We start from the raw sequence: 12,231 nt of genomic DNA, 5'->3' as shown, positions 1-12,231 counted from the left end.
GTTTAACAGTCTGATCGCCTTGAGATAGAAGCTGTTTTTCAGTCTCTCGGTCCCAGCTTTGATGCACCTATACTGACCTCGCCTTCTGTATGATAGCGGGGTGAACAGGCAGTGGCTCGGGTGGTTGATGTCCTTGATGATCTTTATGGCCTTCCTGTAACATCGGGTGGTGTAGGTGTCCTGGAGGGCAGGTAGTTTGCCCCCGGTGATGCGTTGTGCAGACCTCACTACCCTCTGGAGAGCCTTACGGTTGAGGGCAGAGCAGTTGTCGTACCAGGCGGTGATACAGCCCGCCAGGATGCTCTCGATTGTGCATCTGTAGAAGTTTGTGAATGCTTTTGGTGACAAGCCGAATTTCTTCAGCCTCCTGAGGTTGAAAAGGCGCTGCTGCGCCTTCTTCACGATGCTGTCTGTGTGGGTGGACCAATTCAGTTTGTCTGTGATGTGTATGCCGAGGAACTTAAAACTTGCTACTCTCTCCACTACTGTTCCATCGATGTGGATAGGGGGGTGTTCCCTCTGCTGTTTCCTGAAGTCCACAATCATCTCCTTAGTTTTGTTGACGTTGAGTGTGAGGTTATTTTCCTGACACCACACTCCGAGGGCCCTCACCTCCTCCCTGTAGGCCGTCTCGTCGTTGTTGGTAATCAAGCCTACCACTGTTGTGTCGTCCGCAAACTTGATGATTGAGTTGGAGGCGTGCGTGGCCACGCAGTTGTGGGTGAACAGGGAGTACAGGAGAGGGCTCAGAACGCACCCTTGTGGGGCCCCAGTGTTGAGGATCAGCGGGGAGGAGATGTTGTTACCTACCCTCACCACCTGGGGGCGGCCCGTCAGGAAGTCCAGTACCCAGTTGCACAGGGCGGGGTCGAGACCCAGGGTCTCGAGCTTGATGACGAGCTTGGAGGGTACTATGGTGTTGAATGCCGAGCTGTAGTCGATGAACAGCATTCTCACATAGGTATTCCTCTTGTCCAGATGGGTTAGGGCAGTGTGCAGTGTGGTTGAGATTGCATCGTCTGTGGACCTATTTGGGCGGTAAGCAAATTGGAGTGGGTCTAGGGTGTCAGGTAGGGTGGAGGTGATATGGTCCTTGACTAGTCTCTCAAAGCACTTCATGATGACGGAAGTGAGTGCTACGGGGCGGTAGTCGTTTAGCTCAGTTACCTTAGCTTTCTTGGGAACAGGAACAATGGTGGCCCTCTTGAAGCATGTGGGAACAGCAGACTGGTATAGGGATTGATTGAATATGTCCGTAAACACACCAGCCAGCTGGTCTGCGCATGCTCTGAGGGCGCGGCTGGGGATGCCGTCTGGGCCTGCAGCGTTGCGAGGGTTAACACGTTTAAATGTTTCTCACCTCGGCTGCAGTGAAGGAGAGACCGCATGTTTCCGTTGCAGGCCGTGTCAGTGGCACTGTATTGTCCTCAAAGAGGGCAAAAAAGTTATTTAGTCTGCCTGGGAGCAAGACATCCTGGTCCGTGACTGGGCTGGATTTCTTCCTGTAGTCCGTGATTGACTGTAGACCCTGCCACATGCCTCTTGTGGCTGAGCCGTTGAATTGAGATTCTACTTTGTCTCTGTACTGACGCTTAGCTTGTTTGATAGCCTTACGGAGGGAATAGCTGCACTGTTTGTATTCAGTCATGTTACCAGACACCTTGCCCTGATTGAAAGCAGTGATTCGTGCTTTCAGTTTCACGCGAATGCTGCCATCAATCCACGGTTTCTGGTTAGGGAATGTTTTAATTGTTGCTATGGGAACGACATCTTCAACGCACGTTCTAATGAACTCGCACACCGAATCAGCGTATTCGTCAATGTTGTTATGACGCAATACGAAACATGTCCCAGTCCACGTGATGGAAGCAGTCTTGGAGCGTTGGACAGACCTCAGCGTGGGAGCCTCTTTTTTTAGTTTTTGTCTGTAGGCAGGTATCAGCAAAATGGAGTCGTGGTCAGCTTTTCCGAAAGGGGGGCGGGGCAGGGCCTTATATGCATCGCGGAAGTTAGAGTAACAGTGATCCAAGGTTTTTCTGCCCCTGGTTGCGCAATCGATATACTGATAAAATTTAGGGAGTCTTGTTTTCAGATTAGCCTTGTTAAAATCCCCAGCAACAATGAATGCAGCCTCCGGATAAATGGTTTCCAGTTTGCAAAGAGTTAAAGTTCGTTCAGAGCCATCGATGTGTCTGCTTGGGGGGGATATATACGGCTGTGATTATAATCGAAGAGAATTCTCTTGGTAGATAATGCGGTCTACATTTGATTGTGAGGAATTCTTAAATCAGGTGAACAGAAGGATTTGAGTTCCTGTATGTTTCTTTCATCGCACCATGCCTCGTTAGCCATAAGGCCTACACCCCCACCCCTCTTCTTACCAGAAAGGTGTTTGTTTCTGTCGGCGCGATGCGTGGAGAAACCTGTTGGCAGCACCGCTTCGGATAGCGTCTCTCCAGTGAGCCATGTTTCCGTGAAGCACAGAACGTTACAGTCTCTGATGTCCCTCTGGAATGCTACCCTTGCTCGGATTTTATCAACCTTGTTGTCAAGAGACTGGACATTGGCAAGAAGAATGCTAGGAAGTGGGGCACGATGTGCCTGTCTCCGTAGTCTGACCAGAAGACCGCCTCGTTTCCCTCTTTTTTTGGGTCGCTGCATGCGATCCATTCCGTTGTCCTGTTTGTAAGGCAGAACACAGGATCCGTGTCGCGAAAAACATATTCTTGGTCGTACTGATGGTGAGTTGACGCTGATCTTATATACAGTAGTTCTTCTCGACTGTATGTAATGAAACCTAAGATGACCTGGGGTACTAATGTAAAAAAAAAAACTGCATAGTTTCCTAGGAACGCGAAGCGAGGCGGCCATCTGTCGGCGCCAGAAGTCGTAGTGGGTGGGCCTATGCCCTACCAGGCTTAGCTGTGCGCTCATCCAGTAATGTGAAATCCATAGACAGTGTCACCCCTATTCAGCTACAGTATATTTTAAGTACGCATTTGTCTGGTATCAGTATAGATGGAATTGCTTTTAACTTGCATTCAAAAGTCCCGATTTTCTGGTAGGATTACAAGGCCTACATAACCTCTCAACACAAACAAAACCTACTCACTGCTTTCCTTCAGAATGGATCAAATAGGCAGTGGAATGCTTCCATATATATCGCAAAATTTATTGGAAATGGTAAAAAGCAACAACAACAAAAATTGTTATAACATGGATTATCAAAAGTGATCTTTGCATACAGACCAAAACTACTACAGGATTTGGCCTTGTTTCGACCAGGGTCTTTATATAGGCAGAACCAGGCACGGTCTTGACCTTATATCAAATCCATGACACCCTCCTCAAAGAAAGCAGAAATGATCAAGAACATCTGAACAAGAGTGTATGGGAGGTGGTATAGAAAAGAGTTGGGGGCAAACGTAGGACAGCAGTATACAGATGAGAAAAAGGAGCAAAAAAAGTAATGAAACTTGTAGACTTGTAAATTAGTCTAGATGTTATTGAAAGAGGAATTAAGTGAAGGAAGCAGCATAGGAATATGGGATGTACGTAGAGTGGGCTCATAGAAGTAAGATGGTTGCTTCAATACAGTGACGTTCAGGGGTGGTTGGACATATAAGATGGGGTGCTGGTGAGCTTCTGCCCCCATTGTAGGTCGTCACACAAATATTCCCCCACCCATGTCCAGGGGTCTCAGTGTTATGTCCCTTGACGCCATTATACCAGTCGCAGTGTTCAAATCGTGTATCTGTGAATCACAACATGAAAGACGATGAGTGACAACATTTCCACATATTGAGCCATACAACATAACTGAAGCATACAGTAGGGCAAAAGCTTGCTGCTGACATGTACACTGCAAGTCTGAATGATGTGAGCATCTTACCCCAACTGTAGGTCCGTTGTGTGTGTGTGTGTGATCGTTTTAAGCCTCAACATCAACCAGCTCTGGTGGCATTGGGGACTTGGGATGCTTGCTCTCAAAGTGCTGCTTGAATGTCTTCGGATCCGGCATCTGCGTCTGTAAGGGTCAGGTAAGGAATGGAGGATATTAACAATCATTGGCTGAGACAGAATTTTTGGGTGAAAAACAAACAAAGTAATAAGATGCATCAAACTACTACACATCACACAGGCCAGTACACTGGACTGCACTGAGAGAAACCTAAAAGGTAGGCACGTGAAACGTTCAGGTTGCTACACAGACTATGGAGGCTCTAGTCTAGAGTGCCAAGCATTTGTTCATCTCTCTAAATGGTTAAATGACTGACGTTCAGGGGTGGTTGGTGAGACTGCTGGTGCCGGTGAGCTTCTGCCCCTATTTTAGGTCGTCACACAAATATTCCCCCACCCATGTCCAGGGGTCTCAGTGTTATGTCCCTTGAAATATATGTACTTTTGGTAATACTTTATGTAGGCAACAAATACAATCATCTTAAATTGACATGTTGAATTTCTCTGCCATTGTGAATTGTATATTGAGCAAATTTCCCAAATGCGGACAGTTTGTGTTACTAACTTACACAAGCTTGTATTTTTAGCCTATAAAACCTAGTGGAATTACACAAAATGTTAACCTCAGATTGGTGATGTTAGTCTAAAGGTTTAGACATCACGATGACAAAAGATTGTTTTAAACAGATCAATATTTTAGGTTTTGTACAATTAATTTTTCCAAGCGCTGGGATGCGCAGAACGCAGAGTTCAGGAAATGGCACAGAAAATTTGGGGCGGTCTCGCCATAAAAGTCAATGGCCACACACCAATACATGGATTTGACAGTCAAACCATTACTTAAATAGCAGTCAACTGTTATTCTATAGAGGGCCGTGATTCGTTTAGGTGAACTAACAAAAAAAGTGGTCTGGTCCCTTTTCCATGATGGAAGCCTCCCGAAATCAACATTCCAAAATATAGACATAAGCCTTCAAGGACTCATCTAACCGACTATGTATAGGTTATTCCAGGTTTCCGTGTGCCTTTGAATAGTGTTAGTTCAAACAGCCCCCTGTTCTATTGATTTCAGCAGGATATCAATGTTGTGTTGCGTTACACTTACCACGTTGGCGACACACTTGACTAAAAATGTAGTTAGCCGTCTTCTACAAATTGCCCTCTAACCAGTGATGATTTCCTGATGGTTGAGCCATGCTAGTTTTAACAGGACGTGCCACCATCTCCCCCTCTCGCGTAATTGATTTCAACGTGATATCGATGAGTGATTGACAAATAAGTGTTGAGTTTCTCTTTTCTTTTTGGCGACCCCCAAATGAAATTGCATCCCTCAAATGAACCCGACTGTCTTCTGCGGGTTGTTCTCTAACCAGTGATGTAAAAAAACTTCTCCAGTTTCCATGTGTTTTTTTAAGTTGTTAATTTCAACAGCACGTACAACCTGATTTCCACCCTAATCGATATCCGTTATTTATCAAAACAGGGGTTTTGGTAAATGTACAGTTTATACGGTGCATGTTTAAAAAATATAAAAGTAATTTTATTACTGTTGCACATGTGTATATAGTACATTTTAGGTTTTCAATATATAACACTTTCTGCATATTGGTTATTGATTTGAACATGTTTTTTATTGGGATATTTATCAAAATGTCTTGTCAAACAGAAGCAGCAACTTAAGTTTTGGACAAAAGTAACTTTCAACATTAATTTCCAATGGTTATGTACTTAAAAATCTAGTAAAAACTACTAAATGAGCCCCAAAACATGCTGTGATTTATTTATTTGATGATCTAGTTGAAATCACCAAAACAGGTGTGCTCTGCATAGGGCTGTGGCCGTCATGAAATTGTCAGTTCGCTATTGTCAAGCAAATAACTGCCAGTCTCACAGTAATTGACTGTTAACCTCTCTTTGGTAGGTGGCAGTATTTTGATGTCCGGATGAAAAGCGTGCCCAAAGTAAACTGCCTGTTACTCAGGCCCAGAAGCTAGGAAATGCATATATTGGTATATTTGAATAGAAAACACTAGAGTTTCTAAAACTGTTAGAATTATGTCTGTGAGTATAACAGAACTGATATGGCAGGCGAAACCCTGAGGACAACCCCCCCCCCCCCCAAAACTCAGCCTACCACTTTAATTATAAGGCCAAGTCCTCCCAGATTGCAGTTCCTAAGGCTTCCACTAAATGTCAACAGTCTTTAGAAAAAGTTTCTGGCTGTTTAAAAAAACAAATGAGCCAGAAATTAGTTTTTCTAAGTGGCTCCCATTTTGGCTGTAGCGTTTCCAAGCGCGTGGAAGAGAGCACGTTCTTTGGTATTTTTCTCCGGTAAAGACTAACGATTCACCGTCTTAAATTGTATTGTTTATTTGCATATTAGGGTACCTAAGGTTTGTTTATAAACGTTGTTTGACTTGTTTGGAAAAGTTTATTAGTAACGTTTGGTGTTTCATTTTCTATGCATTTTGATGGAGGGAAACTGGGTGGATTATTGACTAAAGCGCGCCAACTAAACTGAGTTTTTATGGATATAAAGGACATTATAGAACAAAATGACCATTTGTGATGTAACTGGGACATTTTGGAGTGCCAACAGAAGATCAAAGGTAAGGCATTTTTATATCGCTATTTCTGACTTTCGTGTCGCATCTGCCTGGTTGAAATATGTTTTCATGTGTTTGTATGCGGGGCGCTGTCCTCAGATAATTCATGGTTTGCTTTCGCTGTAAAGCCTTTTTGAAATCTGACACTGTGGCTGGATTAACAAGAAGTTCAGCTTTATTTTGATGTATTACACTTGTGATTTTATTAAAGTTAAATATTTATAATACTGTAGTTTGAATTTCGTGCTCTGCAATTTCACCGGATGTTGGCCCATAAGAAGTTACACATTTAGCATCTCCTCTAGAGAGGAACTAGAAAATGAGCTTGAAGACTGGGTCAACACACAGAGAGCAGACGGCCAAGGTGTTTCAACTGTGCAGATCCGACTGAAAGCCAAAACAATCGCCACCGCAATGAAGTTTGAGGATTTTAGAGGTGGACCATCGTGGTGTCTAAGATTTATGATATGTAAAGGCCTGTCCATCAGGGTACGGACGAGTCTGTGTCAGCAGCTTCCTCCTAACTACGAGGAAAAAGTTTCAAACTTCCGCAAATTCACTGATGCAAAGATAGAGGAGCATTCCATCGGCCCGCACGACATCATAAATATGGATGAGGTTCCTCTGACGTTCTGAGGCTATTCAACTCCGACACCGAAGGAGATGACTTCAGTGGTTTCAGTGCACAGGAGGAGGAAGATAGTGACCAATGACTTTCTTGGTAGGCTACTGTTTACTGCTATTATTATTTTCATTTTTTACAAGCCGTGTTTCGTTCAAGCCCATTTTTGTTACAAGCCGTGTTTCGTTTAAAAGCCTATTTATTTTTGTTACAAGCCGTGTTTCGTTTAAAGGCTGTGTAAAGTTCATTTGTTTCAATGTACCGGTAGGCACCTGCGGCTTATAGACATGTGCGGCTTAGTTATGTACAAAATACATATATATTTTTTAATTCAGTGGGTGCGGTTTATATTCAGGTGCGCTTAATAGTCCAGAAATTACAGTAGACTATATCAATCTACTACCACCCATAGTACAAAAGTTTACCTATTCTATGCAAGAAACAAACATTCCAAAAAACGTCTGGGACAGTTGTGGGATGTGATAGATCCCAAATTAATACAACCACTAGCATTAAAAAAACTGTTTTAAGCAATGAGCCTGACGCAACAGATAAGATCTTTTAGCTTAAAATGTTGAAACTATTTGGCTATTTCTTCACATTATAAGTGCAGCAATGCGCACATGGCAGTAGGCTATAAGTGCAAATGTTTCGTTAGCAGGAAAACACAACTCTCAAGTCACCACGTGTGTTATGGTGAAAATGATCTTCCCCAAACTTGAAACTCATGAGTTGCGTATGTAGTTGTGATTAAAAAAAAACGATCAAAACATATAGGCCTATGGGCTAGGCTACATGAGGTGTACAACTATGATTTGAAAAAGCTTAGCATCATTCACAAGTGATTTAATCTTGTCTTTATATACACACTAAATAATGTGTGAAATTTGTGTTGATTTAAAATGGCCCGTTATCATGCACCGGTCTCAAAACATGGGCAGCGGGAAAAATGCATGTCATCTATGCACTTAATATAATAATAATAATATATCCCATTTAGCAGACGCTTTTGTCCAAAGCGACTTACAAGTCGGCTGGGGCCACTACTTTTGCATATGGGTGGCCCCAGTGGGAATCGAACCCACGACGCTTGGCGTTGCAAGCGCCATGCTCTACCGACTGAGCCACACAGGACACTTAAATAGCGAATGGTGGATGCTTTTCCTGTGGTTCATTTTCATGCCAGCCATGTAGGCTATATGCCTGCTGTAAAGATAATTATTGTGCTTAATATTAGGAAAGTTGAGAAATAAATATAGTAGGCCAAGCCTATATAAAGCTGATGGGATCCTCTTTTTAATAAAGGCCATCACTCTGTTCTCTCACGTAATTGCATAGCCTATAGAAATGTTGTGCAACATGACCTCCCATGAAGTGTTTGATTAGATAGTCGATTACATTTGCATTGATATCAGAGTAATTAGATGGACAACAGAGTGCTGAGTTCCAGGCAGTTAGCAAGTTTGGTAGGCTACTAGTAACTAGCAGTAGCATCAGAGCTTGGAGAAGCTTAATTAGTGACTAAAAGGTCACGTGGAGTTTACCTGCCGCCATGACTCGTGACCGTTGGTGTGGTGGTAATACAATCACCATAACAATCACCTGCCTACTAAAAGCACAAACTCTCACCCGGCAGACAGGACAGGTGTGGACAAGTGCTGCCTTGGCTGCAGTCTTCTGGTCTGCTGCCGCTCCCTTCTTTTTAGCAGCTGCCGCCTTGGCGTTCTTTTGCTGGGATTGAATCTTCTGTTGCCCGCGAGCCATAGCCTACCTGAAAGAAACAGAATTCTAAAAATGCAACTGATAGCATTGATATTTATCTGTTGATCTTAGTATCGCAGTCTTGTCAGCAATCTAGCCATCTATGAAGAAAATGTACATGTGAATTTAGCTAAACACGTGACTAACCAGCTGACAACTAAACAAGAGATTATGTATGATTATTTACCTAGTTAGCTTGTATTTAGTAAACAATACGTTTTATGTAACAGCTTTAAACTAAGATTTAGGCGTGCTATACAATCTAATGGCTAATATATTTTGTGAAGGCATCAGCTGGATAGTCAGGTGTAACAAGTCAATAGAGAAGCGTGTGGCCGAGTTTATCTTCTGTTCTGAGAAGAATGTGATAAGCATTAAGCAAGAGCCAAAACATTCCACTGTAGTGGCTAACTGTGGTGTATTCATAAAGAAAACGGGACGAAACTGACATGTTTATTTGCCCAATAGAATCTCGTGTTCGTTGCGAAATGTTTTGCAACTGTTTGCTACGGTGTGCACTCGCGATTATACCCCGTATACCTCGCATTGTAGCTAACTGGCGCTAGCTAACGTTAGTTCGGCTGGCAAAAATAGCTAGCACATCTAGCCAATTGATTAGTAACACTTGCGTAATAACTAAGACAAACATGTCTGCGGCGCGAACTGAAACAAAATACAGCATGGTTAGCCAGTTCTAACAGTTCTTACCTAGCTAGCCAAGTTAGTCAGCCATTTCAAGTGTGGCTTAACGTTAGTTAGCTATTTAGCTACCGTCACAGGACGGTAGATAGGATAGCTAAACCAACATTAATGTTACCAAATAGTTTATTTGGCTACAAGTTGAACACACCAACATGTGTGCTGTTCAATCTGATAAATAAAACGCTTCTTTTTTAAAATAAAATACCTTCGCGTTGTTTCGCCCGTCTTCGTTCTCCTTGAGTGTTGTACCAGAATCGGAAGTTGGCGAGGAGGTATCAAAACTACGGAGCGCCGCCTTCATTTTCTTCTTCGATGAAGTTTACCGGCGGTTGGCAGCCAATAAATGTTGCATTGCCGCCAGCTATTAGACTGGAGAACAACTCCCTTATACTTTCGTCGAAAAAAACAAAATAAAAAAATACCCTACCATCAAACACAGCACTCACTATTTTTTTTTTTTTTTTTAAAGCCCAACCTGTTTTGAGCCACACATTTTTAGCAATAAAAAATAAAATTGTCTTTGGGGGCCTTGCCTGTTTTGTAAGTTATTTTGGCATTAATACTGTCACATATCGTTTTTGTTTTCTTGAGTAAGGCAGCTCCAAAATGCAGGTGTTTCAGCCTAGCTCAGTGCTTTCTGTGGTGGTGATGCGAGCCAGCAGAAAATAGGAGCATTGCGCCGTGATTGGCTGTGTTCTGTCACTCATGGGGACAGTACGCCATCGCCAAGTTTATGTCCTTAGTAAGAGTAGACATCCGGACAGGTGTCAAGATGGCTGCTTGAACAGACGCTTTTTTACCGAGCTCCGTACCAAACTTCAGAAAGATTGTGAAAACAAACAAAAAGAAGTTTAGTCATTATTATTTTTATTTGTTCAAGATATAAGACCTTTCCTGTGACTGGAATGATAATTGGATCATTTATTCCAGCATATCCATGCAAAGTCGTGACAAAAAAAGAAAGGAAGAAGTTAGCCTTTATTGCTAATCAACAAGAGAGAAACATGCTAATAGACAACTGCCATAACTACGCTTGGCCTATGGATAATAGCATGCTTTCGAATGCTGAAGATGACGAATTCCCCTCTTTACCGGTTACTCCGTGCAAACCTCCACCCTCCGAAAAACCCAACATGAACTCTGACATCGTGGCTACCCTCTCCTTACTCATCAACTCCAGGTGTGACGCCATTGAGAAAACGGTATGTGCTAACACCTTGGTTATAGAAGGCTTGAAAAAGACTGGAGTTTGCATGTGGTGAAATTAAGGATGTGAAAACGAGAGTGGCAAAAGTTGAAAAAAATGTGGAAAGGGTGGAAAAGAATAACAATGTCTACCATAGACGTCTCACTGATCTGGAACAATACACAAGAAAATGGAACCTGAGACTCTACGGCTTACCAGAGGTGGAGAATGAAGATGTGCGAGGAGAGGCTATCCGTATCTGCCAAGAGGTTTTGCCTGCAGAGAAGAACAAAGTTGGTGATACCATCGACGTTGTGCATCGCCTCGACAAGAAGCAACAGAAAAACGATTCAAGACCCAGGGGTATCATCATCCTATTCACTACCAGATTCTACAGGGATGCTGCCTCGAAAGCTGCTAGGAAGAACACCTTCCTTCAGAGCCATGGTAGGCGTTTCGCCGAGCATCTCAGCCCGGAAGACATAGAAAGAAGGAACAAGTTGTGGCCAACGATCAAGATAGCACGATGTGAGGTGAAGGCTGCTTACTTCGTCGGAGGACGAGGTTTCATCAACGGTTCAGAAATCCATATTCCTCCCTAAAATCTCACCAGAAGGAACAGGTTGATGGTTTCAACAATGGTATTCTCATTTTCCTTATGTTGTTTACCTAACAAGCATCAGGTGACTATTTTACAGGAATACTCAGGTATTTCAATTCATTAGTTTGTTCTTGTATGACCAGAAGACCTATTTTGTTTACAAACTTACGAAGAAGATTGAAAGCTGAATTTATGTTTTATGTATACAGTAACTAAGATACTGTTTTAAATGGCATACAGGTCTGCTCTGACTTTACACGGTTATTGTTCTATTTAGTTATTAATACTTGTTTCCAAAAAAGGTCTTAGGAATGTTTATACGTAAAACATTTTGTTATTCAATTATTTTATGATCCGTTTTTACAGAGGGACTTATCTTTAAAAGTCCTAATAACCAAGGCTGAAGGTATCTCTAGACTAACATATGGTGCTCTATCTTTATATCTTGACCGTAAAATAAGCAAGGAGATAGACCAGATGCTTTTCAACTTTCTTTGGAGAAACCGTACCCATTACATTAGGAAAACTGTTGTAATGAACACGTATGAGAATGGTGGACTGAATGTTCTGGACTTTACTACTTTAAATAATACTTTTAAGATCAATTGGATAAAACAATTCCTAAGAAGACCCACTTCTATCTGGAATTTTATTCCTCATTATGTCTTCTCTACTTTTGGTGGCCTTAACTTCATGTTGTTTTGCAATTATAATATTGACAAAGTTCCAGTGAAACTTTCTGCTTTTCATCGACAGGTTTTCTTGTCATGGTCCTTAATTTATAAACACAATT

General features: G+C 42.4%; 1 protein-coding gene across 2 annotated transcripts; it reads right to left on the bottom strand.

Annotated features, from left to right (window-relative positions):
• Nucleotides 1-3,156: 3,156 nt before the first annotated feature.
• Nucleotides 3,157-11,077, bottom strand: LOC135552278 (zinc finger protein 706-like). 2 transcript variants are annotated; one of them, XM_064983806.1, is made up of 4 exons: nucleotides 11,054-11,077; nucleotides 8,818-8,959; nucleotides 3,893-4,027; nucleotides 3,157-3,754 (listed from the first exon to the last, which is right to left on the bottom strand). In XM_064983806.1, the coding sequence occupies exons 2-3, from the start codon at nucleotides 8,950-8,952 to the stop codon at nucleotides 3,932-3,934; spliced, it is 231 nt and encodes a 76-aa protein (XP_064839878.1). In that variant the 5' UTR covers nucleotides 8,953-8,959; nucleotides 11,054-11,077; the 3' UTR covers nucleotides 3,157-3,754; nucleotides 3,893-3,931. The 2 variants fall into 2 exon arrangements, with proteins under 2 accessions (XP_064839878.1, XP_064839877.1); XM_064983805.1 differs by lacking the exon at nucleotides 11,054-11,077 and adding an exon at nucleotides 9,857-9,960.
• Nucleotides 11,078-12,231: the final 1,154 nt, after the last annotated feature.

Source organism: Oncorhynchus masou, chromosome 13, assembly GCF_036934945.1.
Source record: "Oncorhynchus masou masou isolate Uvic2021 chromosome 13, UVic_Omas_1.1, whole genome shotgun sequence".
Lineage (NCBI taxonomy): Eukaryota > Metazoa > Chordata > Actinopteri > Salmoniformes > Salmonidae > Oncorhynchus > Oncorhynchus masou.
Note: the sequence above shows the minus strand (reverse complement) of the source record. Positions and strands in the feature narration are given on the sequence as shown.